The 27,804-nt window shown below is 43.0% G+C and overlaps 6 protein-coding genes across 10 annotated transcripts; 3 read left to right on the top strand and 3 right to left on the bottom strand.

Annotated features, from left to right (window-relative positions):
- Nucleotides 1-406: 406 nt before the first annotated feature.
- LOC132260182 (uncharacterized) lies at nt 407-3,191 on the bottom strand. The gene is made up of 3 exons (XM_059758144.1): nt 3,078-3,191; nt 1,572-1,767; nt 407-846 (listed from the first exon to the last, which is right to left on the bottom strand). Exons 1-3 carry the CDS (start codon nt 3,078-3,080, stop codon nt 530-532), a joined length of 516 nt encoding a protein of 171 aa, XP_059614127.1. The 5' UTR covers nt 3,081-3,191; the 3' UTR covers nt 407-529.
- A 3,294-nt stretch (nt 3,192-6,485) lies between these two features.
- LOC132259300 (dolichol phosphate-mannose biosynthesis regulatory protein) lies at nt 6,486-6,934 on the top strand. The gene is made up of 2 exons (XM_059756866.1): nt 6,486-6,742; nt 6,801-6,934. Exons 1-2 carry the CDS (start codon nt 6,643-6,645, stop codon nt 6,932-6,934), a joined length of 234 nt encoding a protein of 77 aa, XP_059612849.1. The 5' UTR covers nt 6,486-6,642.
- LOC132259298 (nicotinamide riboside kinase 1-like) lies at nt 6,855-10,628 on the top strand. Of its 2 annotated transcripts, XM_059756863.1 has the most exons (3): nt 6,859-6,970; nt 8,766-9,235; nt 9,296-10,628. In XM_059756863.1, the coding sequence occupies exons 2-3, from the start codon at nt 8,767-8,769 to the stop codon at nt 9,403-9,405; spliced, it is 579 nt and encodes a 192-aa protein (XP_059612846.1). In that variant the 5' UTR covers nt 6,859-6,970; nt 8,766; the 3' UTR covers nt 9,406-10,628. The 2 variants fall into 2 exon arrangements, with proteins under 2 accessions (XP_059612848.1, XP_059612846.1); XM_059756865.1 differs by lacking the exons at nt 8,766-9,235; nt 9,296-10,628 and adding an exon at nt 7,790-8,656 and having other exon boundaries at nt 6,855-6,970.
- A 1,939-nt stretch (nt 10,629-12,567) lies between these two features.
- On the top strand, nt 12,568-14,527 carry LOC132259171 (cell surface glycoprotein 1-like). Its single transcript, XM_059756723.1, has one exon. The coding sequence runs from the start codon at nt 12,568-12,570 to the stop codon at nt 14,257-14,259; it is 1,692 nt and encodes a 563-aa protein (XP_059612706.1). The 3' UTR covers nt 14,260-14,527.
- Nucleotides 14,528-15,177: 650 nt separating this feature from the next.
- On the bottom strand, nt 15,178-21,632 carry LOC132259297 (uncharacterized). 4 transcript variants are annotated; one of them, XM_059756862.1, is made up of 6 exons: nt 21,260-21,440; nt 20,784-21,119; nt 20,059-20,142; nt 19,040-19,232; nt 17,811-18,451; nt 15,178-17,172 (listed from the first exon to the last, which is right to left on the bottom strand). In XM_059756862.1, exons 1-6 carry the CDS (start codon nt 21,278-21,280, stop codon nt 16,558-16,560), a joined length of 1,890 nt encoding a protein of 629 aa, XP_059612845.1. In that variant the 5' UTR covers nt 21,281-21,440; the 3' UTR covers nt 15,178-16,557. The 4 variants fall into 4 exon arrangements, 2 of the variants coding, with proteins under 2 accessions (XP_059612845.1, XP_059612844.1); XM_059756861.1 differs by having other exon boundaries at nt 19,034-19,232; XR_009468308.1 differs by lacking the exon at nt 15,178-17,172 and adding an exon at nt 18,747-18,983 and having other exon boundaries at nt 18,351-18,451; nt 21,260-21,632.
- Nucleotides 21,633-24,355: 2,723 nt separating this feature from the next.
- Nucleotides 24,356-26,153, bottom strand: LOC132259707 (uncharacterized). The gene is made up of 2 exons (XM_059757438.1): nt 26,019-26,153; nt 24,356-24,888 (listed from the first exon to the last, which is right to left on the bottom strand). The coding sequence occupies exons 1-2, from the start codon at nt 26,047-26,049 to the stop codon at nt 24,461-24,463; spliced, it is 459 nt and encodes a 152-aa protein (XP_059613421.1). The 5' UTR covers nt 26,050-26,153; the 3' UTR covers nt 24,356-24,460.
- Nucleotides 26,154-27,804: the final 1,651 nt, after the last annotated feature.

Consider the following 27,804-nt stretch of genomic DNA (forward strand, 5'->3'; position numbering starts at 1 on the left):
AGGAAAACCAGTTGCGAAAGCAAGACGTCATGAAACATACACACATCTCGCAAAGTGGGGATTTTCCAACTGGGTCTCCATTGACTAATGGGAAATGCATGATGCATAAATCGATTTTCCACCCCTTTCCTTGTCATTTCCTTGCACGAAGGCTTCCCACGTATTCGCGGAATGTTTTCACACTCTTTATTTGACTTTGATTGTGTGTGAGCCGCCTCAGAAGCTAATATTTGCCGTGCATTGATCTGTGGATGACATCATCTCTCTCTAAGAAAGTAAAAAGAACACCAAGATCACGATCAACGGAGCGGAAGAACGATCAGCCAAGACACACTTTATACCCCTGGAGGCAGGCAAAACTCTGTATCTCTTAGAAATCGAATTTATTTTACAAAATACTCGCTGATTCTCTTGCATCACGATAAAGTCCTATGAATACGCAGATTGTCTCTTAACTTAAATGAGATACTCCTCAATTCACTCGTTGGCACTTTCGAGATTACGCACTTCCTTGTCCACTCTTCGACACTCATACGAAGCACAAATGGTCATTGCAGTCGTCATCTTCTGGGCTGATACAGCAGTACGTCACGAGAGCGTTGAAGTCACTTCTTTTGCTCCTGACTTCGTGCGTTGAGTGTCCATGGCGGTGTCTTCGATGCTCCCGGGAGAATTTTCCAAGGAGCGCAACGTCGAAAGAGTCCTCGACGTCGTTATTGTGCAGATGAGAGTGCTGCCGACTAAGGAAATGGTAGAGTCTGTGGGACAGATTCATCCTGATGAAGCCATTGTTCTCAGGATACGACTCTTTCCATCCATAAACGATGCCTCTGCGGCGTCTTCCACCTGCAAGAAAGGCAGAAATTGTGATATTGAGAGTCAAGAAATGATAACAGTAATAATATTGAATTGAATTTCACGAGATCAAATCAATGCAGAGTCTAATAATCTTCTAGCGATTATGTTCTATAGGATATCCTTGTTTTTTTTTTAATAATGACTACAATAAGAATGTTTTAGAACCAAAAAATGAGCGCATGAAAATTAGAATGCAAAAATAGCAGAAACTTGTGTGACTCATGGCTCTGTTCTCTCGCGATATTTACTGTTAAATCTTCTTCTGGTGTATGCAAATTTCAGAATAGAATATCAAATTTTGACCAATAAACCCATTTTCGGGGATGTTTTGATTTCAGTCAATATTCCCAATACCAATCGATAGCGAAATCCACAGAGATCATTAGCATATGGCGGCCATTGAGGCTTGAGGATGATCTGCATTCGGCCAAGAAGACCAATGGAATCTTCCATGCAATGCCGGGTTCACGATCGCATATGACAATTTGGCTCAAGGGGAGACACAAAAACAAATCATTGACCGCCCCAGTCCTTCACCCAATTTCTGCGATTTCTGCAATTTGTGATTTGCATATTGTGACTGCGCCAAAGTCACGGCCGCGCTCGCGAATTATGCAAATAAGCGGAAGTCTAGTGCGAGAAAAGTCCTCGATCAGCAGATCGCTCTCTTCCAGCATTGAAATCTAATGATCCTCAGCTCGAGGGCGACTCACTTTCAGTCTCATTGAGCACTTTGTACGAGTACACGGCCGGATTCCACTCGTGATTGTCGGGGCTGCGGATCTTCCTGGCCAGGTTGTCGCACGCATTCATTGCGTGCTCCTTCATGTCGCGCAGGGAGCAAAGCTGGGAGCTCACGTGGGTGACCAGGAGGGTTGAGATCAGCAGGAGCATCACAGAATATATCGCCTGGAAGAAATAGAGACAATCGTGGGTCACAATCTGCCTACAACTGCCCTAATCTTGTTTTCGACTACACTTTCCCACCCTTTCCCACTGTCTATTTATAAATAATAAGATCATAAAGGAATGGCTGGTAATCAACTTTTGCGAGCATTCTTGACATTCACTCAATGTTAATGTTGCAATTAATTTTATCTCCTATTAGATACTTTGGCTTTTAATACGCAAAATGGAGAAGAAAAGCTTTTAGGGAATTTTTTCAGTGGAAATTTTACACTTCATCGCGAGAAGACCTAAAAATAAAGGTTCGAATATAATAATAAAATCGTACGCATGGAGGAAATCATTCAATTTATTTTTAAAGTTGTGTTCAGAGGAATAAGTGCAAAAATTGAGAGAATCACTTATTTATTTTTAAGACATGACACGTCGAATCGAATTTCGCGATAAACCAACTCAGATTTCCTTTATCAAATTTACAAAATGCATTTACTGAAATGAGAAAAATTCCACCAGATTTGCAAGAATCATGCTGACAATTCGTGAAAAATGCACGCGCTTCTTTTCGTCACACTTTTCAGTGTGTGATTAGATAAGGCAAAAGTGGGTCTAAACAGGTGTCCCCAAAATTCTTTAGCGCGACTTTCGACGTCACTGCGCCAAGCGAACAACCTAAACTTGATCACAACTGCACAGTATCTTATCTTGAGTGGCTCGAAGCTCGCGAAAGCGCCATCGTAAATTGTGCTTTCGATGCAATTTCCGGGTGTATTTTAACAGCCAATGGCAAAGAAAGTGGCGAGAAAGTGAAGAGTTGCGCAATTATACGTCAACAAGATCATCAACCTTCTAGGTTACACTAAAACACGCCGTCCTTTGGGATCTGTCAACTCATAAATCACAGCTTTAGAGCTGTTTGTTCGCGCTCAATTTCCTTTGCCTTTTTGTGAAATAAAAATAGCATTTTCGTGGACTTCCGGGCGTTTTTGCGAAGCGTGTCACTACTTGGAAATGTGCACATGGAAGATCGGGAAGAAGTTAATTGTCCTGTTTTGAATTCTCAACACATTTAGCCAGTCCCGAGAATCGAGTCAATATGTGACGATAGTCTCCATGTGACTCTGTTTTTTTCACATCACCCACGGCAATTTCACTTGACGATTAACCACGAGGCTTGTCTTGCCGGAAAATCACATGTGAGAAAGACAAACGCCCTTATCAGTTGCCTCTCGCCCAAAAAGCAATTGAGTAATGTAGCTTCCAGAGGCACAAAAGGTCAAGAATCCCATAAAAGATCATCGGAAAATAATAATTACCATTTTTCTCACTGTCACTTTTTCAGTGGAATTTAAGTACTTGTTTTAAAGAGTCTAAATTATCACAATAAATTAATAAAAAGTTATCAGTTTCTTCACTTTCATCAACACAATTTATTCACTAATTAATATTCTTTCCCAGTTTCTTCTTATCACTGCATCGATGCAATCACTTTACTAAGTCCACGTTTTATCTTGATCACACTTAACGATTGAACAATCACGGAATTTTCGGACAACACGAGAAATTGATTCATAGTTGATGTGACTTTTGCAACGAACTGCCGCGAAATGCGAGAAAAACGGCCTCTTTTATAATGACTCCGCGATCGCGACAGTTAAAACGCGCGTCAATTGGCCGATCGCACACGACCATATTCAATTCGTGAACTCACAGTTTCTGCTTCACGTGAGGGTGTCCTTAAACTTTTTCCACCCGTGGATTTTGGCGGGTATTTGCATACGAAAATCGACCTGAAGATCACATGATCGACATGCAGTTTTTTCTGCAGAAAATTCGAATGCGTAAATGTGACATAAGACAATGCGGAAAAATAGTACAGTGACTCTTGGCAGTGGAATGCGTTTAAAAAGGTGTATGTTTTAGTTTTCTCACGTGATCCGTTGGCGTTTCTCTGTCACGAAATCCATGAAACTATGCACAAAGTGTGTGAATGTGCGGGATTTTCAACTTTAAGGAATTTATTGTTATGAGTTTTAAATTGTTACTGCGTTTTAAAGATATTCACTGACATTTTATCATGCAACATCACCTGGAGATCACCACAAAAGATCTTTGTATCGATGAAACGGCGAAATCTTGAGACTTTATGCAGATTTCTCACTAATTGACAGCCTTTCTTCTCTCAGAACGATCACTTCTCAATCACATGAGAATATTGAAAAATTACAAGGCAGTCCCCAAGAATCAATTGCTAACTAGCAAAAATAATATTTTTAACAATTAATCTCTTCGCTGACCCGCTGAACCAAGTGGGAGTGATAAAAGAAAGACGATTCCGAGTGTTTTCGCATGAGGCAGAATATCGCCACTGACAGAGATCACTTCTCATCTCAATTTAATAATACATAAATATCATTTTTTGCCTCCTCAAGTGGCCCCAGAGAATTTAGAACAAATCAAAAATTGACCTACATAACTCTTGGAGAATTTCTTTTTACTCTTTCTTCCTCTTCGCCTTGTTCGGCGACGAGACACACGCAGAAAATACGCGTTTTAATTGAAATACAACAAAAATGAGAGAGAGAAGAGCAGAAAAAACTAAGTCTTGATAAGATTGCGAAATGAAAAATATTTAGAGAAGAGAGATTGAAGACAATGACTCTTGGGAAGTGTCGCCAATCTCTTATTCGTCACATTTCTTTTTATTCCTGAGCTCCACGATCTGCATCGAAATGCACTGGAGTCTCACTTGTGATTATCACTTGTTGCCTTTTTTGCCTCCGATTCTGCCCAAAATATTTACATTTTCACATTGCTATTAACTGCTTTTTAACTGTTCGCCAGAGATTTATGCTTCCCATGTGGAGACGTGGAATGAGATCAACGCGAGAGATTTCTTCTGGAGACTTTGAACTCTCCAGAAATATTAATCGTGGCATTTCCACGTCTGATAAGCACTTGATATTAACAGGGTGAAAATTGATGAACTTTCTCATCTTTTGGGCGGAAAATTTCTCCACTATTTCGAGCTCCTCAAGCCAAGTCCAAAGTCCACGAAATATCTTAGTCATGCTGATCACAAAGAATTCGGAGGAAACCTTTAAAGCTCGCAAATCATCTTTCCAAGAAGTCGAAGGCAATATTCGGTGTCCAATGATCGTCATTGCCCAAAAATCTATTAATCACTTCCTCTCCGTCTGCCTGTCTTCAGTCACGCGAACCAATATCTCATATCGATCGCATATCGAAAAAAAACACTCGCCTTCCGCTGGGAAATCGGGCGCCAGAACGCGTGATCGCGACACCACAGCAAATATGGAGTATTTCGTGCTGTTTCCTCATGCCATTAATCACGCTGAACCGCAAGAAGGTGAGCGTTGACGTCACGAGTGGCACGGATTGCAGATCTTCGCGGGTCGGCGTTCGTTCAACTTCTCGCGCTGGGGCGAAAAATAGCTTTCTGGGAAGGCACATCCGTGGAGGAGTGTCGCAGTGGCCAGAGAATTGGGATCATTCGGTCAAGACAGTCGCTCATGGAAAAATGGGGCAAAACATAAGAAAGATTTACTGTCCGCGAGTGTGGAGACAGTAATGGTGAAAACACAGCATTTGTAATTTGTAATTTGTCCGCGATCATCTCTTTCTTCCCCTCGCGTTTCGTGTATTTTCCTTCCTACTTTGTCAGCGGCCGACTCTGACATGTCGAGACAGCCACTGTGCGAGTAGGAAGGAAAATACACGAAACGCGAGGGGAAGAAAGAGATGATCGTGGACAAATTACAAATTACAAATGCTGTGTTTTCACCATAAAGATCACTCGAATGCACACAGACTGTGAATAAGAAGACTTCTTCATACCGTTTTAACCGCTTTTTATACCGAAAATATGTAGAAATAGTTCTCTTAATTTACATTAAGAACGTTATGGCGCCACTAAAAATTATCTATGGATTTCTGGTATTTCTAATCCACACTTTCCAAAATTGATTTGTTATTGCAAATATTCACAACTGAATTACTCCCACTGTAAATCTTCTCTCCTTATCGCGGGACCATTGAGAAAAACCCGCGAAACCCCTTCAATCCGCTGATTTTTCGCGGGAATTTCCACTGAGCCTTGGAGTGCTTTTCTGTGCCACTAAAATACAGCAGAAGCTCTTAAAATCAAGCTAAAAGTGAAAGATAGCCTCTCTCACCTTCCGAAATGCCGCACCATATGAGATTTATTGACTTGGCCGAGGCTCATTTTAAGTGATTTGCATTGCAATTTCTCCAAATTGGCCATCGTGCAATTTACATCGCCGCCAAAGAGAGTCCGACGAAGCGCCCAGAGGTGGAATTCCATTGAGGAATCGACAGCTGGGGAGCCTTAATGATAAGAGTGAGTCAGCATTGAGCGAAACTCTGTCGCCAAGGCGTTGTTTTTCTGGTGCCGGCTTCGCGGGGACCCGCAAAATTGACTGCCGAAAGCGATCCCTGATAAAATTGATTGGGTTTTTTTTTTTTAGAAACGCCGATTACAGCGGAAAATAGACTCTTTATTATTGCAATGGATTATAATTGTGATGTCATAAATTGTTGAGTGTAATTCAAACATTTTTTATCGTCAGTGTCGCCCTCTGTTATCGTGACTGCGTTTCTAAATCTCTGAAGCTTGGATGAATTATGGCATCTTTTGGAGGGGAAATCGATCGCGCTGACCTCACGCGACAATTATTAGAATTCCATGACACTTTGCATTGTTTACCTTTTTTGTGGTGCTCTGCAAAACACACTTTTGGATGGATATTTCGTGGGTTTTTTCGCCTTGAGACGCTCGATGCTCATTGGACACGTGACGAGGAGTGTGATTGTGCAAATACACAGAGATTGTCATTGACGATGAGAGACTCAATCATCGGGAAAATCGTCTTAACGCTGACTCTTCTCGCCTTCATTTACTACGTCTCGTGGCTCGTTTTGCCATTCATCCAAGTTGAAGGTGAGTTTTCGTGCATTTTCTTGCATTCCTGGCTAATGTCTTATCTCTGATTTTACAGGAGACTGGATCCAGTCGCTCTTCCTTCCCGTGGAGTTCGCCTTCATGTTTCCGGCAATCTTTGGGATCTGCTTTTTGGGAGCATTGGCACTTTTCACGCTGTATCGCGTCCAGGAGCACGTGAGGATCTTCTGAGGCTCTTTCCACAAGAGGACAATCACAAATCGAAAGGTCAGTTGAAGGAAAAACAAATCGGGAGGAACAGAATGCAGTCATTTCCCAGAAATTCACATAAATATTTGCTCAAAACATTCTTCTTTAATATGCTAATTGCATAATAATCTACGTCTCAATTGAGTTATTCTCAAGTTATTCTTCTGAAAATACCGTGACACTGAGCTTAATTCTAAAATCATGATCGAAATTGGGTTCAAAAAATGATATTTTGAAATATTGCTAGTTTACACTGAACTATTGAAATCCCTCTGAATTTGAAACTGCTTTAAAGTACTGAAAGAGATTCCGATTTAGCTTAGGTGATAAGTTCTACAGTCTTCACACGTTTATCCTTTGTGCGAGGTTCAGTCTTAATAATCATCTTATTCAGATTGATTTCAATTTTGAACTTTGATATTTAAATATTGGTGAATCTTTATCTGAATAATTCAGAACATTTTAAATTTCTCGTTCTTATTTGTTCAGTTCAGATTTCTAATTCATATCATAATTACGGATTTGTCATTTGTTTGTATTATTATAATTTTTCATGATAATGCAAGGCACATTTGAAAATTATTAGCTGTACCGATTTGGTGGTAGAGTGAAAACTCATGGATTCGTTGGCCCAAAATGCTCATCAATCAAAATTTTCGCAACTCCAAAACTCACACTCAGGGCAGGGTTAAGAGTGCGAGATGAGCTGATGCTCCAAGCTCGCAGATCGACCCCTTTAGTCAGTTTTGCGAGCTCCGCGTGCGTCACTGTCTCTCGCTAGAGGTCAAGCCCAGATCTCGTGACCTTTCGCCATATCGTGACACTCGTCCTTTGCAGGATGCGCCCGGATTGGCTCGTCGTGGGCATTTCCGGCACCACGAACAGCGGAAAGACGACCCTGGCGACGCTGCTCCGCGATCGCTTGACTGCGGAAGTGGGCAGCGTGCAGGTGATCAATCAGGACAACTACTTCCTACCCGAGGATCACCCGCAGCATCAGCACATTGATCAACTGGGCCACGTGAACTGGGACATCCTCACGGCTCTGGACATGGACAGGATGATTAGAGACGTGGAGGCTGTGCTGAGTCAGGCGACAGCGTCGACAAATGTGTTGATAATTGAGGGATTTTTGGTGTTCAATCATCCGCTGCTGGTGGAGGTTTGCAGTCCCAAGTTCCATCTGCACGTGCCCTATGAGGTGGCGTATGCCAGACGACGGACGAGGACTTACTCGCCCCCTGACTATTCGGGATACTTCGAGACGTGTGTGTGGCCGATGTACGAGAAGCACTTCCAGGAGATCAAGGATCGGACGGACATTCGCCTCTTGAACGGCGTTCTGCCGCCGGAAAAGTGCCTGGACTACGTCTGTGACATCCTCAGGCAATACATGTGAACCAATATCTGCAGTCATCAGCCCCTTTGCTTTGTGAATCTCTAATCTTCTTCGCAGCGTCGGAAATTTTTCTCTTATCAATATTTTTTCCACATTTGAGATCATCAAATCTGTCATGTAACCAATAACAAGTTCCTCGTCAGCTTTAAGCTTGAATGTGAGAGAGTTCTTCATGTACTCGCGTTACATAATGCACAATTCCACAATTATATTTGTAAGTCTTCGCAAGAATTGTACAAAAAGTGAAAATTATATACAAACCTCTGTACAGACGTGTAAATAAAGTTTCTTTATACATTCTTAAAGTCGCACTCTCTAAATCGAACAACAAAAGCCGACCAATTGTGTTGAATTGCGATATGAATGACTTGCAATTGAGATTTATCATGATGTTTTGCCTGGTGTTTTTTTCAGCATGACTCCTGAAGAGTTCCGAAGAGACGCTGGTGACTTCCTGGATATATCTGATCGCCTTGGCGACGCTTGGGAGTTGAAAAGCGTCAAGAATAGACTAGAAGAGGAAGTTCCCTTCCTCTTGAAACGTGGAACGAAAGTGTCTTCTGCAGAGAAAATCTTCAGCATTGAATTTCATGTCACTTATCATGTGAGCTATCAAGTTCCTGTACTGGGATTCGAAGCCTTTGCCAGTGATGGATCTTCAGTGAGGCACGAGGACGTGTGGAAGTTGCTGAAGATTGAGGAGAAGCCGAAAGATTTCTTCTCTGTGCTCACTCAAATGGATCATCCAGCGCTCTTTCGGCCAATTTGGACACTTCATCCCTGTCGCACTGCTGAGATCCTCGAAAGCGTGACTGGGAACAGGATTGTGGCCTTCCTGAGTGCTGTCGGACCCAGTGTTGGGCTCTCTCTGGACCTGGCGTACGGTGAGTGTTTTCCCAAAGTGGCAGCAGAAAATTAAAATGGAAAAATCCACTTTCCCAAAGGCATATTGCGCAAATTTTGCACTCTATCGAAGTCAATCAACGATAATTCCGCTCTTCAAAACCATTTAAATTCCTTCTGTGGCAAAACAGAAAAATTGGTGACGTCTTGAGGTGAAATTGCGCCTTGCCCTCGAAGTTGGTCACGGAGCCACTTTTGGGCGACATGCAAAGAGAGATAATTCATTTTGGGTGAAAGATTTGTGGAGCGACGCATAGAAAACTTAATGGCGCCAACGAAATTGCCGGAAGAGCGATGGACAGGCCATCCTCTTGACACTGACCTCAAAGCTGCGCGAGCGAACTGCAAATTTCTGGTCTTTCTCTATGACCGCTCATTTTTCATGCAATCGCGTCCAAAAGAAGTTATTTAATGGCTGAGCGATCGAATGCGAACTTGAACCACTTTTATCGCTGCTCTTCACGCGCATACAATTGGAATTAATTTGAGCTTGCAAGTCGCTGAAATTGCCCTGCAATTTAGCAGAGGAGAAGAGCCGGTCTTGTGTGGCAAAAAGGGCTCGCGGATGGCGAAGAGCGTCTGTGTTCTCAAATATGGGCATTGGCCGCAGAGGCGCAACTTACATTTTCACTTGAAGATGCTGACGAGAACCGGTTGCAGTTCTTATTCTTCAAACGAGTTGCGTGGCCAATGACTCTGATGCAGCAACCTTTTGCCCAGCGAAATTCCATCCGGCCGGGATGCTCTAGACTCTCTCTAGATGGACGGCGCCCTCGTCTATCTATAAATAGACTTTCTGGTTTCGCCTCGGGAGCCCGCCAGCCAACTTTAGAACCTGCCATTCTTCATTCTTGCGCCTCTCCTGCACTGCGTCCAACGTGGGAAATGCAGCCGAGCTCAACACACCTCCCAAACTTCCATGGATTTATCTGATCTCCAGCGGAAATGCTCTGTTGCGATTCAATGTACAAATAAGAATGACTTAGGGCAGTTCTTGCGGCCAAATTCAGAACATTACACACTCGATTTGAAGTCAAAGTCAAATTGTGCTGCTTCGATCGCAAAGTAATGACTCTATTTTATCTCTATTCAACTGTCAGAATAAATTGTTGTAACAAAATTGTTTATTCGCTGGCCAAATGGGCGACGTCGATTCTAGAGAGCTGGCAAAACGTGAGATGGTTGTTCAGAAGAGTTGCAGCATTTGCAAGAGCTTTTCAATGAGCTCAAGATCATCGAAATCGAATGAAGCAATTTTCAAAGTTAAGTTAATTGATCTTTAATCATTTTTAAAATTAATCGTTCTCGCAATGTACAACAATTGAACTTCGGTGAAAGCTTCATGTTCTTCTTTTAGTATTTTGTTACATATAAATTACAAGAGACGAAGAATACTTTTTCAATTTGCTTAACAATCATTGTTCTCGATTCCTTATACTTTGCTTTCATGAGAAAGATAATACTGATTTTCTTAGCTTTTCTTCTGGCGATCAGTTCACGTTTAGATGTTTGAGTTTTATTCTCACTCTCACTATACTCCAAAGGTCTTTCTTCATGAAATTCGGCAATTGAGGCCACTAGGCATCGCTGGAGCTCTTCTTGCGCACAAGAACAGCCCAATTGATTGGAGTGAAAGGAGAATTCTCGGGCGTCTTGCAGAATCTTCTCAATAGGTACCGAAGATTTGCGCCTCAAGAGGAGCGTCAGCATGGCCCAATTACTGGACAGAAGATTGATGGTGAGGCGTCGAAGAAGCGTTAGAATGAGGAAGCGAGGTGGCAAAAAGTTCACGATATATAAACAAATCAATGTGAGATTCTTTGTGAGCTCCACGGGATATTTTGGGTCTCTCTTTTGGACATGTTTTTGTGGCTCCACGAGACTGTCCAAGAGACCGTTAGGAGGCCTGAAGAGAAAGAGTGACTCTTGCAATTCTGGCGGTATCATTTAAATTTTAATACTCAACTGTCAATTAGCATATTTTCGACAGAGAGAATTTTTATATTGGCACAAAACATGCAAGATTAATCTCGTAGTTTTTTTTCACCTGACTTCTTTAGTGGTGTATTTTGCGATTTTGCACTGCGGAATAGGAAAATCTATCACATGATTTGAATTTTGAACTCTCTTGGCGATGTGATTATGCAAATAAAAAGGTGGATCATTTTTGCCATCTCTCGACCGAAGAGCATTCTCCTCTTCAGTGCGGATGCGATGCGGAATAAATTGGACGACACACGATATGGAAGTTGCATTAGATTTTTCGGACAAAGGTGGACTCTAAAAATAACCCACGGTAATTTATTGCGCATTTCAAAATTCCTCACCATCTTTTCACACAAATTGAGGCATTTCTGTCCCCGTATCTTATCCGCATTGGCAGGTCCATTGACCGCTATTATTACGGCCACCAGACGCGGGTATCAGTCGGGGAGAATTCTTCTGGCATCACTCACTGAAGGCCCATCAGGAGGGCAGAGGGAAAAGCGTGGAAATGATGACCATTTGAAAATGAGAGTTTGAAGATTATTGTAAAATGACGAGCAGAAGGTGACCCAATTGAGTTGAACGGATCTCAATATCGTGGCGCACGTTTAGATGCTGTGTGGGCGGGGCCAAGAGGTGGGCGGATCTCGAATCTCTGCTCTTCGAGCACAGGAGAGACTCCTCATCGCACCTCAATCGGCTGCTTCTGTACGCAATTCATGCGGAGATTTTTATGCCACCGAAGCATGCACACTTTTATGCTTGCTTTTGTGCTGGATCGGAAATCGATGGTATTTCCCAAAATGCACCGATCTTGATACCCTCAATTTGTGGAATCTTCACGGCTCGCATCCAGAGGTCATTCATCTCGATCGTCCCGAAAGATCACCGCTGAAACTCGGTGATTAGCATAAGAAGCTGGTGTGTTGCTGCTGATGTGAAAATTTGCAGTGCAAATCCCACTCAATTATCATGTGAAGTCTTGGGCATCAATTTACTGATCATCCATGATCACGATTGCGGTATTTCGGTGGCAACCTTGACTCAATTTTTTGGGCTGGCAGAAGGGCTGCATTTGGCCGGTAGTTTTCCATCTCTCTGGGTCGCCATAGAGAGTGTGGATCTTTTCGCGATCCTCGCGAGCGCCATCAACCTCTTGGCGCGCCTCGCTGGCCAGTGGGCAATAAAAGAAGTAACGGGTCAATGGCTGGCGATCGTATAAAATGCCTTGGGTGCCTTTTGGGTAATTTAGTCTGAGTCCACAAGTTGCCGCGATCGCGTCTCTCGAGTTTTGCCTTTCACGGTTTTGTAAGTTCTTTCTTGGATGATGAGAGTTTTCGGTGTGCTGGCCCTCCTTGCGCTCTCGGGCGTCGCCCAGGGAGGCACCATTTGGCGGAGCGCGAGGGAGACGCTCCCGGAAGTGGAGAAAGTGATCCCAGAGGCGCCGGAGGAGATCAAGGAGTCGCCTATCATCAGTGAGGCCCCCGCAGAACCTGAGGCGCCGCGAAATGAGATTCCAGTGGTGCTCGAGGACAGCCCCAAGGAGATGGTGATGGAGGAAATCCTCCCCAACGGAGAGCTTCTTGTGAAAACCGAAGTGGTGCCCGCGATTGTGGCGGAAATTATCAGGGAGCCCGCAGTGGAAGTTGAAGAGGTCGTGAATTCAGTGAAGCCTGAGGAGCCACTAATGCCTCAGGAAATGCCCTTGGAAATGCCTCAAGAAATGCCTCTGGAGGAAGAACCCAAGGAGATGCTGAGAGAAGAGCCCATTGCTGAGGAGAATGAACTGAAAGAGCCTGAGATGATCGAGGAGAAGCCCCAAGAAATGCCTCTGGAAGAGCCGAAGCCTGAGGAAATCCCCGAGCAAAAGGAAGAAATGCCCCAGGAGATTCCCAAAGAGGAGCCTCAAGAGATGGGACGAGATGAGCCCATTAGGGAAGAGATCATTGACGAGAAGCCCCAAGAAATGCCTTTGGAGGAGCCGAAGCCTGAGGAGAAACCACAAGAATTGCCAGAAGAGAGGCCAGAACCACCTCAGGAGCAGCCACAAGAGCAGCCACAGGAGCAGCCTCAGGAGGAGCCTAAAGAAATGGGACGTGATGAGCCTATCAAGGAGGAGATGCCTGAAGAGAAGCCTCAAGAGCAGCCGCAAGAGGAGCCAGAGAGGCCCCAGGAGCAGCCGCAAGAGAAACCCCAAGAGCAGCCGCAGGAGCAACCGGAAAAGCCACAGGAACAGCCTCAAGATCTCCCAGCAGAGCAGCCTCGTAGTGGATCACAGGAAGCTGAAGCAGAGAGGCCACAGGAACCTGAGCAGCAGCCCGAAGAGAAGCCACAAGAGCCCCAAGAGCCCCAGCAACAGCCCGAGGAGAAGCCCCAAGAACCTCAGGAGCCCCAGCAACAGCCTGAGGAGAAGCCACAGGAGCAGCAGCCTGAGGAGGCCCAGCCAGAAGCCCCAGCCAGTCCTCAGGAGCCAGAGGAGTCGCCCAGACAGAACGAAATCCCCGCCGATGGTGAGAAACCTGCTACTCAGCGTCCCAGCATCATACAATCGTTCCAGAATTCCTTCCAGAATCTCCTGAACAACAACCCCATCACTAATGCCATTCGTGGCCCCGGAAATCAGGCGCAGAAGCCCCAAGATGACGCTCCAGCGACTGAGAGACCCAATCTGATCCAGCAGTTCCAGAACTTCATCAATCCCAACAGGCCCCAGACGAATCCCCAGAGCGATGACGCCCCGCAGCAGCAGGCAAATCAGAATCCCATCGGCCAGGCGTTCCAGAACGTCGTGCAGGGCTTCCAGAACAACGTGCAGAAACCCATTCAGAACTTCTTCACCGGCGGCAGCCAGCAGCAGGCGCCCGAGAAGGCTCTGACTGATGAAGAGGCGCCGGAGAAGCAGCCAGAGCAGCAGCCGGAAGCCCAACCGGAGGAGCAACAGCCAGAGGCGCCTCAGGAGGCCCAACCCGCCGAAGATCTCACACAACCGCCCGCGGCAGAGGCCCAGGCGGAGCCCTAAGCCCCTATCTTAAGCCACCCCTAGACGATAGACTTCCACTTAGCTAGTTAGGCTCTCAGATGAGTTCTAAGGCAGCTCCTAAAGTAAGAATTGCCATTAGCAGACGAGAGAGATTGCGTGCCTTTATTTATTGAGGACCTCCCGGTAAAAGCGGAGGTCGACGAAATCCCAATATTTATAATTTATTATTTGTGTGATTTCGAGACCCTCCAAGTGGGGTTTCGGAAGTATTCGCGAGATTCATTCTTGATCAAAATAAAGAAAAAAACTTGAGAATTGACCGAAGTCTTTCATTCGGCGCCCTCTTTTCACGCTCAGTGCTCCTCTTATCTTGTAATTGTTGGTAAACAACCGTGAAACAGCACCTCTGCACATTCCTGGCGATAATTCGGCTGTCATGAGGTCAGGAAGAAGTCGTTAATGCTTCATGGGATTTAAGAACAATTAAGTCAAAGTCGCAGAGTAACAGCAAACTCTGTTTGCCACGATTAACATCAGGGCGAAGACCTAAGAAGGCAGTTAATCGCGAAATTTGGCTCTAAATATAGAGCTAAGTCAAAATGAAATCGCTTTTCCAAGTGTTTTATTCAAGGAGAAAATTTCTTGGTAAAATATTTTGAATGCTTTGTTGTTATTGACGAATTTTCTCACTTTTTTATGAGACTTTGACTCCGAATTTGTTTGGAATTTCATTAAAATAAAGTTCAGACCAAATTAAGTGTTTTGTTTTCATAATTTCCCCTTGGAAGCAAATTCTTCAGATACATTTGAAGTGTTAAATCAGTGAGATTTAACATAAAATATCTAATTTAATCCATCAACCTCTATAGTTTGCTTCTCCGGAAATCCCTTGGCTTTTATTTTTATAAGAGTGAAGAGAATAACAACGCACGCCCTTCAGCAAATCAAAAATGCATGTTTTCTGTCGTGTTTCTCACTTTTATTTAATGCCTTATCAGGTTAAACATCAAAATGAACAAAACATCAGTTTTCATGTCTTTGCATGCTTAATTCACCCACAAAGACATGGTTTGGAATGTGATGGCTTAAGACAGAGTCACAAATAAAATGCTCTTCTCTTTGTGCTTGGTTTTCCCTTAAGAGAGACTAGAAAAATGTGTGCTTTGAAAAGTAAGCGCAAATTCGAACTTGAGCAAATCAGCTTAAAAGCTCACCGGCTTTTTTTTCTCTTTTTTTCTTTTTTTGTATCGGAAAATATCGATAGTTTTATATCCTAGAAAACTTAACAATGAAAATTTGCACTCAAACACAACACAAAGATAGTTTCTTATTACAGTTTTGTGTCACAGAAAAGAAGGATAGAAGCTCATGTTGTGCACTAAATAGCATGATGTTTTATCTTAAGAGGCTTAAGAGGTAACAAATGGAATGCAGACTTTTCTGTAAATGTTTTTATTTAGGGTTTTACAATAAAATGCGCCTCTTTTAATCGTGTCCTTCGATACTAAGCATTTATAGAAAGGAGATTATCTTGAGAATTGTCTGCTTCTCTATGTCAAAATTTGTTGCTTGCATCCTCACTTCACTTATCAATTAATTTCTTGTTTAAATATTAAAATATATGTATGTGGTACATAAGATATTCTTTATCTCACTCTCATTATCGGCTATACAGCTTCTATTCCGTATTTATAATCAGTAAAACGTCGCTTTTGAGTATGTTTTCAGAGCGTCTTTGAAATCTTCAGATGTGATATATCATCTTATTCATAAACCTTTTTCTTGGGACGATATAAAGCGATTTAGAAGCCCAAATATGATATTCTTGCGATATATTTTTTTTGCTCTTATTAAAGACTTCCCTTCTTGCTCTCGAACCAAGGAAAACAGTGTCTTTTGTGAGGAAGACAGAGGCAGAAAATTTAATATCTCTTTGGCAAAATCTGTCTTTTCGTATCTTTTTTCTCGCAAAGTCCAAAAAATGTCTGGAAGCTCACAAATTAAAATAGGTTTGCCATACTTTTTAAGAATATACAATCAGCGATACCTTTGATGGTGGTTTCTTTCTTATTCGCTCTTTAAATCTTATGAATTGTTCAGTGATTCTCAAAATCTTATGTTTTCACGCAAATAATTGCTATTATGGCAAAGCAAATTGACTAGCTTTTAAGGATTTTAAAATCTGGTTTCACTACAAAAAGAAAACCCATTCAAAACCATAAGAAAAGTTTTTAAATCAATTGAAAAAAATGTCTATAAATTAACCACTAAATAACAAAAAAATATATACAAATAAATTCACATCACGATACTTGAGAATCACTGCCCGAAGCCTTCCTACAGGTTCGTTTCCGTCCGGTGCGGTTTGCCGACCGGCTGCGCGCTCCTGTTGTGAATTGACCACTCGTTCTGCTTCAGCAGGAATTGCTTCACATTGTACTCCATCTGCGCCAAATCCACGGGCGTCTCCTTGTTCCCATTCGGGGCATCACAGTTCACCTCCGGCTGCCGCTCCATGTTGTTATTGACGCTGGGCGAAGCGTCCGGCGGTGTTCGTATGTCCAGCTGCGTCGTCTGCACCCATTCAGCCACGCGCGTGAGTTGCTGCCGCCGCAGCATCACCGTCTCCTGCAGTTCCGTGTCACTGGACACCGAGCTGGACTGTGTGCCCGTGGACTTCACCTTCTTCGCCTCCTTGTCCATCTCGCTCGCCGCCTCCAAGCACTTTTCCGAGTCTGTCTTGTTCCCATTCGCCATCACCATTGAAATCTTCGCCTCACCCGTCGTGATCACATCCTTGGCGTCGTCCAGCTCCTCGTCCAGGAAGCGCTGGCGACGCGTGTAAACCACAGGCGTGGGACTGGCCTCGGCGCCGTCCAGCAGAATGTTTGTCGAGCCATTCTGGATGCGCACCGAACACAGACGTGGCCCGTTTATCTTTGGATTTTCAGACTGCAAACAGACAATCAAGAACAATTGATAAGCATTTGCGCTGCTCGATTAATGGAGAAATAAATTAGAGAAATTTATTAGAATATCAGAATTCAATTGTGGCTCTATAGAAGTGATTTGATAAAGTTCAATTTGAATTTTGCAAGGGTTTTCCAAAGAGTCGAAATTTCGAACATAAGCCAAAGTCATGGCATTATCTCTTGTTTCAAAAACTTTAGCAAACTGAAGTAATTGGCGCATAAATCAGATTTCAATTAAATATTATTGCAAACTCATAAAGTTTACTACATTTGTTACGTTTAAGTAGCAATTCTCTTTGAAAATACCTCATTCTTATCTGACTGACTACCAATGCTTTGTATTTTATATCGCTTTCTATTTCAGTTTTTTTTCTATACAAAGCGATATATGTAAATTAATGCTTCCTTTCTTGCCTAAAAAACATTTCAGATAGCAGCAGATAAGACGTGTGTAGCTTGAAGACACAACGCTATTGCAGCATTGTTTTATCTGAATAAAATTTAGTGTGTCACAAATACCAGTCTTTTACGCTTGCTATTGCAAAGTATAACTTTTGTAACGAAAAACGAAATTTTATGTTTCAAACTGATAATCGAGTAAATTCAGAAATCACCTACCTTAATGGTTTTAATAAGATTCTTGTTAAATGTCTCGAACATCTTGTGTCCCTCGGAGCTGCTCGTCTTGCTCCACAAGCTGTTGGTGCTCCCCATCGTGGCAGGTCCTTTGTCTGGACTGCTGATGGACTTGGGCGTCTTGTCCGGCGTCGGCAAGGCCGCTTGCTTGTCCTCCGCCACGTCGCTGGGATCCGTGAGCGGCTCCAGTGGACTCTTGAGACTCGTGCGATCGCAGATGCGATGATGCCCCAGAATCGGATTCACCATCAATTCGTCCTTCTTCGCTGGCGTGAAGAGCTTCTCGTTCTGCGTGGAATTCGACACGCTGCTCTTCGTTTCGCTAATCACACTGTCGCTAGACTTTACCAGCTTCATGATATACGGACTGTTGGTGCGCGATGGGGAATTCAGATTGCTATTGCAGCGCAAGCAGAGCGCATTATTGGCCTCCCCGTGAAGGAGGGTTTGAGTGCCCACGCTGTAGGTCTTTTGCGTGTCCGGCAGCACTGTGAGATCCTTCGTGGTGCACTGACAACTCTCGCAGTGCTTCAATTCGCTAGACTTTAGCTCATCCTCGAGAAATTTCGACATCATCGACGGCGTGATCACTTGATCTCGTGCATCCTGCCCTTGGGCGGCATCTGGTCACCGAAAGAAGAGAGAAAAGTTAGATGTCAGCCGCAAAATGGGTGGGAAATCACCCAATCCAAAGGGAAAAGTCACCAACAGTTACAGTAAAAGAAGTGGTCATGCTAAGTGAAAGCTTGTGAAGATTGCACGAGGGTTAAAAATTGAATTTTGACGCTTTTTATGCTGTTTCATTAGCCAAAAATTAGTCAGAAATGTGAAAATTGCGTCAAAACTCAATTTCCAACCCCCTTCACCTCACCAAAAGTGTGTGGATAGATAAGAGAAAGAAAAAATCTTACAGCTCACCTGTTGAACTCACATGCAAAAATCCTCACCATTTTTATCTACTCAAAATGTTATTTTACAAAATAAAAAGGTGTTTTGCAGCAAATTATATACACAATAATTCAAGAGGAAGTAAAAGCAAAGACAGTGTGTCCGTCTTTCAGGTCTTTTTTTCTCTTTTTCTACTATCTTTTGCAAATAGTGCGCAAAATCTAAGGTAATAAAAAGCGCTCTTGTGACTTTCTGTGCACTCTGAAGCTGCCAAATGAAGGGTGGTTAGAGAAATAAACAACACCAAAGCTACTAACACTTACCGAGTCCTCGCATTGAGTACACCATGGCCGTGGGTGGGAATGGGCAGAGGGGTGGCGGGCTGTCCGTGGCCGGGAGGACACGATAGGACCTCGTGGCGTCCGCCGTGCCGCTGGTGCTTCCCTCCGAGTCTGAGTGAGAATTCGTGTCCAGTCGCATGTACGACGCCACCTTCGACTGAATCTCCGCCGGAAGCTGGGCGCAATAGCAGGAATTTCATTTAAAAACATTGACAATAAATTCATCTGTCACAATTCAATTTCAACGCAGCCTCAACGGAAAGTGGAATGAGAAGGAGAGTTATTAAATAAGGTGGAAAAATCAATTAAAACTCTTGAAGTTGTATTTTTAGCCATAAACCATCCAGCTTCAGTGGCGGAACCGATCAACTTTACCATTAACCACCTCACTATCAATTAATTTAATTTGCAATGATGGCGAAGTGAAGAAAGGAAAACTGTATTGTTATATTGAAGTAAAACTCATGAAATTTCTACACTGCCACGGACTATGGCAGACTCAGTTTCTCTTGAGAAAAACACAAATTTCAAGTATTTGGCACTTGTAAAATATTATATGACAATCCAGAATAGGTCAGAAAGTATTGATATAAAATTGGATGGCAAAATTTTTAAAATAAAGTGTCATTCACTGGACTTTCCACCTTAATTTGGCAATATTGCAGTTGCAAACTGATTAATGATGGCACAGCAATCGAGCTGTGATTCACAACATTTTTTGCACTGAATCCCGAAAGGAAGTTCGGGAAGAATCCCCTTCAAAATTGTGCTTATTTAAGGCACAAAGAAAAAAAAGACAAAGAAACAATACCCAGAGACACAAATTTGGCTCACGATGTTTCCTTCTTTCCCAAAAAGTTTCCTCAAAGCTGCGTCACTTCCATTTGACACAATTAAAAAAGTTTTCCACAACTCTTTTTCAACTGGCTCAGCACATTTGCTCGCGCGCTTTCCCAATCATTTTGTGTGGGGACAATTTGAGGGCGTTTCATTGGACTCACCGATGATATCTTCTGCGATACGAAGCTATCTGGCTTGCACTGCAGCAACTGAATTGCTAAGCTCATATCCATTTTGTAGCGCTCCTGAAGCGAGAAAAGGGGACCATCAGCAAACAATTGCCAGTTGAATTTATCGCTATTTGTTGTCACAAACAGCGTCTCGTATTATCACATCACAAATAAATTGCCACTCTGATAAGCAGTGGTGAAGAAAGAGAGACGAGATCACCAAGTGTAATTGTCTAACTCAATTGCAAACAATATTTCTCCATCTCTGAGCGAGGAGAATTCATTCGGATGATCCTCCCAGTGATTTATTGACCCGAACTCTGGCCCATGATAAGAACTATTGCCAGTTTATCACTGGCTAACCCATTTCCTCACCACGAAGTTCACTTTGTCCACCCCGAAAAACGCCTGCACTCTAGAATTCTCACCGGAAATTCAATTAAAAGAATGTCATGGTTGCTTCTTGCGCCTCAATCAAAGACCAAGAATGAGAACAAGAGGCGAGTAAATGCTCAATTTTATGATGTTTTCCCTCTAGACGCCAACAATCAATGAATTTAGGCTTGTTAGCACTTGTAGAATGGCTTAATTACCATATAATCGACTTGGGAGATAAGGAAGATTAGGCAGAAGTCATCAATTACGCCAAAAAACCAGTTTATAAGTCTCGATAAGTGCTTATCTGGTAATCCAGAACTCAAGGAATGTCTACTCACGATTTCCCTCTGCAGATTAGCTATGTTGTAGTTCGCCTGGGCCAGGCGGACGCTCAGCGTGGCCACGTCGCTCGTGAGCTGCGCCCGTTCCCCGGAATTCCTGTCAACCAGCTTCAGGAGCTTGTCCTCCAGGTTCTGGTTGACCTTCTGCACTCGCTTGTGGGACTCATAGAGGCGGTCGTACTTGTCCTGCCACGCGATGATACTGTCCTCCAGCTCAACTTGCCTGTCGCTCTCCCGGAGGCACGCAGTCTCCATCGCCACCAGCTGCGTCTGCTTATCGGCCAGCGCCTGCTTCAGCACCTCGATCTCCGCGTGCAGATGAACATCACAGTTCTGAAACGAGCGACAATCCACTGAGGCCGCCGACGAGAGACTGAGTCGTCTTATCAGACGCCCGACCGCTGATAGGGAAGCCCACCATTTCCTGTCCCGCCAGGAAGCCTTCCACCCACTCGAATCCCACCCCTTCTCACCTGTTCACTTAACACAGACATGGTTTATCTACTGCTACACTCACTAAACATAGAGGAGACCTAAGAAAAAGTCTAATATTTTCAAAAGACTACACGTAGGAGGAAAAAACAATTTTCGTGTGGTTTTTCCTCTACGTTTTTTTGCAAGCTGACATTCGCGATGTCAATTGTTATGGCACACAAATTGCTTGCAGCGCCGCGTAGCGGAAAAATAAAGTGGACTAGAGCCTCGTTGGCGCCTTTATTGAGCTCTCAATTTTTCAGAGATTTTCCCACAATAAATACCAATAAATACTAGAAAAGTGCACTGAGGGGATGAGATGGAGACTGTTCTACGGGATGGCGTTGAATTATTTGGTTGGTGTGCAGCTTCCGATGTGTTTCACGTAGATTTCTGGATGGAAGAAAAAGAAACCCAGTTACAAAGGAAATAGCCTCGGCTATATGCTCGCTTTGATATTCATTGTTAACTCGTGAATAATGTCTACTATTAAAATAAATCTGCTCACCCTCCATGCCACAATTGTTGGCACAGGCAAGCTTCCCTCGATTTGAGTAGCTTTTTCCGTCACTTCCGCACACTGGCAGATATTCCTGTGTCACTGTAGTCTGAATGCATCTCCTCTCGCAGGAAATACTCGTAGGACTAGCTCTCCTGAGCACAGGTGGTGGCGTTGTGGTGATCTTCACGAAGAACGTGGGTCTGGGAGTGTAATTCTTCAAGTTATCTTTCAGATCCAATGGTGTCGTTGTCACTTTAGCCGTTGTTGTAGGGAAATTAGAATATTTTTCCGTTGTTTCTTCATCTGGAAACTTCAGAAAGTCTGAAATCTTCTCAGCAAAGTTCTGCATTGGCGGGATGTAGAAACCGTTGAAATTGGCATGAGGATCAACTTGTGGAGTCGGTGTTGTTGAGTTCAGAGCTGTCAATGAGATATTAACAAATTCAGGAATCTCATTCAATGAAGGTATTGCTTCCTCCTTGAAGAGTGTCTCTGGCCAAAGTGGCGTGTCGTCTTTGAGATCAATTTCCTGATCAGGACCGGGTTTAGCTTCGTTCTCTTCAAAGCTGATACTCGCTGATGGACGGAAATTGAAGGTGGAGCTTGTAGGTTCTGACGTGGATAAAAGGTACTGATTGTAGAGAGGTTCTCTCTTAGGCAAAAAATACTCATCTATGTCTACATCTTCGTCGAATTTCTTTCTGTTTTCATTGAAATATCTCTCCTCTCGATCCTGAAAAACCTTCCCCTTCTTCACTGATCTGTGGTGATTCCTTCGGGATGATTCGAAGTTCTTGTATCCCTCTGTGATTATTTCCACTTTCTCCGAAGGACTCTTTGTTGATGGGAATGATGCAATAGTGTATCTTAAAGCTTCTTTAGCTTTCCTTGTGGCTTCTAAATACATTTTCCTGGCGTCTTCCATGTACTTTCCGATGCCAATGTGAGGAACTTCTTTCTTATCCCCTCCCAGAGGCAGATAAGGATACCTGCGATCTTCAGGAACATCCTCAATCACTTCATAAGTGGAATCTTGGTTGTTGAAAGTTTGCGGGGATGTCTTTAAACGATTTTCAAAAGATGATGATGGTTTCTTCTGATGAAATTCTGAAGTAAAATCATATTAAACAATTACAATAGCGTCTTGCTCTCTTCTTGCTTGAAAGTGTGAGTTTGACTATTCACCTGGCGTTGCCTGAGTTGGAGAAATGAATTTATTCCTCTCCTGATGACCTCTCTGCTTGGGAAGATACTCAGAAGGAGCCTTGACAACGTTGATTGCATCCGCAGGAGCAAAACTCACTTGATTATTGCTCTTTTGCTCGACATTGCTGTGCCTCGGCGGATTTACAATATTGATGACATCGTCAGAGGCATAAGTAAAGTCCATATCAGGTTGATCTCTGTTGAACTTGAAGTGCTCTCTGGGCAGCAACTCTGGGCCAAGGCTAATGGGTTTGGACTCCACAAGGAGTTCTTGGCCACCAAAATCGAACTTGTAGGGTTCTGAAGATGGACTTATTTCTCCTGTGAGGTCATGATAAACACCTTGATCGTTCTCAATGAGAGAGGCTTCGATGTGTGGAGGAATGTTGACCCCGGAAGACGAAGGTTTGCCAACAATCACTTGGGAAAGTTGAACGGGTGGTTCTTGAATTGGGGCTTTCGGAGAGAGAATCACAGGTTCGGGTTCCGATTTCATCTGAATTGGGAAGAATGCAGGCTCTAGGATCAGAGGCTTGGGATTGTAGGCTGGATACTTCTTTTTCTGTGACATGGCATCGAAATCCGCATTAAAAGTCGTGTGAAGAGATGACAAAGGAGCAGCTTTGATGATTGGTGACGAGATCGGTGGTTCTTTCTTGAATTTCACGATCTTGTAAGTGACTTTTGGAGGACTCTTACTTCCTCCCAAGAAACCCCAATCAAAGCCATCGAAGCTGAAGTTGGGCAATAAACTCTTCAAGGATGAACTCAGGGTGGAACTTAGAGAGGATCCTGACGAGGAGTGAGACTTTCGTGTAGGTCTAATGGGTCTGATTACATACAGAGGCCTCTCATTCTTGACATATCTCGACTCGCGTTGACTCTCGGCGGTCTCTTCGTCTTGTCCATCAGTGGCCACAGCGACAGAGACTGCAAGAGAATCCGGGTTAAGTTGCGGAAGATTTCCGCCAAACGGCTTTTCACTCAATAGATTAACTATCTCGCCAGCTGCATCGTAAATGAGCCCGAGAGAAATTGAATTTCTGACCTGCGATCAAGATCAAAAGTTTGGTAATCCACATCCCAATTGTGTTTGTAATCCAGTATATAAATCACTTTGCTAAATATTCACACAAGGTCACTGGTAATGATAATCCCACAGATGATCACTGATCACACTGTACGGTCGCGAGGTGTTGTGAGACTCAATCTTCAAGCTCTACTGATGGCTCAGGTGAAGAATGGCACCTATTAAAGCTTCCGCCACTCCATCGCGGCTTTCGCGAGCATTTCTCCGGGGCGTCCAAAAAAGTGCGCCAAAATTCAGCGAAAGTCTCTCCCGCATAGAATGACGGTCGGCATGATCGCACAAGCGTGAAAAATTGTCATATAGAAGTGTTTTATTGATCGATTAAGGCAATTAAAGATGAGAAATTCATGTGACAATTTCTCCAAGTCTTATTTTCCCCCCCAGCTGAAGATATTTGGATCCTCATCCAGATACTGGAACGCAGGTTCCGGCGAACAGCACTCGAATGTTGGCGCCACAGGAAACGGCGCAGTCGAACCTGGCCATATTGTGGTAGCTCTGCATATCTGAACCGCACACAGGGTTGTATTGAGCGGTTGATGGGCAGGCGTCGAAGCACCTGGAGAACTCCTCGGTTGGCTCAGTGGTGATCCCAACGATTGCTGTGGTGTCGGGGACGTTGCTTAAGGGCTGCCTCGTAGGGCTGACGATACTGCCGGTTCCTGAGGGTGGATTTGGCCGGTTTGGTCTGGGTAAACTGGGCTGATTTGGTCGGATTTGCTGGTCTCGACTCGGCTGGCTCTCCTCTCCGCTGCTAGATCCCCAAGACCATCCCTCTTCGCCGGAGTCCTGGAAGTACTGGGGACGTCCGCTAACGAGGCACACAAGCCCTGTAGAAATAAGAAAAAAAGAGTAAATTCTGCATTAAGATGCGCTCAAGGTGGACTTGGTAATTCAGAATTGCAGTGTCATTAAATCTCCGTAGGTTAATTAAAGATGCATTGCGGAAAGTCAATTCTTATGACGAGATCAAATAGATTAAGAGCTTGAAGAGGAGTATATTTATGCGCTACATGTTAAGAGAAGTATAAAATATCAGTTCCTCTTAATGGTCGGTTGAATAAAAACAACGTTTGAAAAAATAAATAAATAAATCTCCATATTAATTTATATCCATATTAATTGAACATAATCAGGCTCAAAACTCACAATAATCCCTTTATTTTGACTAAAGAAAGATATTATCTCAGCACTGTTATTGATTTCACTTCTGTCCCCATAATTCACATCACAGTCTCTCTAACAGTTAGTGAGATCAGTATTAGAAACTCCGTCGGATGCATAGAGCACGTAGTGGAAAGAGATCACCAAAAGTGTGTCTCATTTGCTCGTCGTAAATCATCTCTCTGCTCTTACATAACTCGCGACTGGCCCGAAATTACACATTAATTGCCCATCGATCTGCATCCGGAATTCTCGCTCAACACTTATGAGGCGTCCTCGACCATAAATAATGCCAGCAAATTGGCCGACAATTGCCAATTTGCTCCACGTGAGGAGGTATTGAAACTTTCTTCTCACATAGCGAGCGAGCCTGGAAAGTCAATTCCTGGTGTGAAATTGTGGACAATTTAGATTGCACCTATAATGAGTGAGTTTTGCCATTGGGAAAATTCGATTTTGCCAAGATGAATAATTCATCAAGTGTGTGGCAGAATTCTTGTGTGATAAACAAATTTTGAATATCACTTCTGGTTCATTTGCTTGAATAAACATTTTGTTGATAATATGGAAATTACGCCAAACTTGCTTTTAAACTCCATGACAGAAAAATCTCTAGGGATTATCGTTGACTTATTTTCAAGTTGAAAAAGAAACTGATTGTTTCCATAATTTACAATGAGGCTTTTGCGTCTGATCAGTCAATAAAAAATAGAAGCGCATCGTTAATTCAGCAATAAATCCACGGCTTTCTCGAGGATTCGGCACTCTTAATCCGTTCTGTGTCACTCAAACTCACCGAACAGTGCTGACATTGCGAAGATCTTCATGGCTGAGCTGTGTGTATGAAATTTGGAGATTCGCACTGTAACTTTTCCTTTCTGCGCTCACGGATCAACTGGCGTCTCATTAGAGATCGTGCCAGCCTTTAAAGACCCAAACTGTGCTTGTGTCAATATTTTTGTGCACTTTACATTGGATATGTGACTGTTTGCGAGCAACCATTTATCACCTGTCGACTCATGGGCAAAACAGGAAAATCCAGTAGATTCTCCCAAAGCAAAACACTCAAGACACTCTGCCCAGTGAAGCGATCAACTCTTCATGCGTCCCCAGAACTAAGAAAAACCCGCCTCAGGGTCTTCTAGGCCATTTCCCTACTAGCAGAAGTCTTGTAACACTTTGCAAAATGCGTCAAAAACATTGCCCAAATTGCTCATTGTTCTGGAGAAAAAGACGCTAAAGTGGTTAATTTGCGCATCTCAATGGGATTTATACAGCAAAAGTGGATTAATTGAATTCTTTTTCTACAGACAAGCTCTGAAAGTGAAAATTTAACTTAGAATGTACGTCAGAAGCCATTCAAAGTGTGACTGGAACAAATATATTGTATTTGAAAAATTGGTTGCTTAAGAACATTAGGAAGAGAAGCGTGAAAACATTGAGAACCTGATTAAATGACGAATCACTTTAGAATTTGATTTATAGGTTATTAACCTGTCTACACTTTATTTGGCCATTTATTTGGAATATTGGGAAAATTTAACAAGACAGCATTGATATTGTGAGTAAATTCAGAACTTTTCATTTGGCTCATGCCTTATGAAAATTACCCTTTTAATTAGCAAGAACAAATATAAGTACTTGGAATTTAACTGAAAAGCTAAATCCGCAAAAGTCCCGTTCACTACAATACCCTATTGTTCTTTGATAAATTTGGATACTTTTGGTAATTTGGTTACGTGGCTTAAGTGACTATTTAACATCTTTGTATTGTTGATAAAATATATATTTCGCGTAAAAGCTGAAATTCAAACAATTAATGAAATTTATTCATTGAGTTTAATTAAATATACGTTAATTATCTACACTTTAACCCGTGTACAAATTTTGAAGACTATGCACATTTGATATTCAAAATAACACGAAACTACACAATCTTTATCTGAGTGAATGGCTTAAATGATAACTAATTGCCAAGGAGAAGTGTAATAATGAGTAATTTTTGATAGCTCATTATAATTGCACTGTAATCTCTTAACTTTCTCTAAATCGACAGTATGAAGGAAGTAAAAAAAAAGTGTAAAACTGTAACTGTAGAATAAATACATAAAATTACTCGTGACATTTTATTTTCTTCACAAGAATAAATCTGCTGAAAAATCCAACCGTGACTCATGTCCGCGATTTACTTGGGGATTTTTCTTGCACAACAACTTCGCTAAATACTCCAATTGGGATTTGGAGTAGTGATAATGCAGAAGTCATAATAAGGTCGGGTAATAAGGAATGACAGACGGTTTCCCACTTTGGCCCCCTTGTCTAAAGTTTCCTCCCACAGGAGTGAATTTGATTTACTGTGACATCTAATGACAATCGACACTCATCGTCTTCCACGTGCCCAACTCTTGGAGTCATGACGAGGAGCCAGACAAATGGGCGACAATCTGGCCGACCCCATTTGGAATTCAATATCACTGGAAACTCGTGACGGGCTTCTAGAGAGTTGAATAGCAGCAAATCTTTGCATTTCTGCCATTTCAGCAATTTATTACCGTTGAGAAAGTACTTCAATTTTACTTTCT

The sequence above is a fragment of the Phlebotomus argentipes genome, unplaced genomic scaffold (genome assembly GCF_947086385.1).
Source record: "Phlebotomus argentipes unplaced genomic scaffold, Phlebotomus argentipes genome assembly scaffold_18, whole genome shotgun sequence".
NCBI lineage: Eukaryota > Metazoa > Arthropoda > Insecta > Diptera > Psychodidae > Phlebotomus > Phlebotomus argentipes.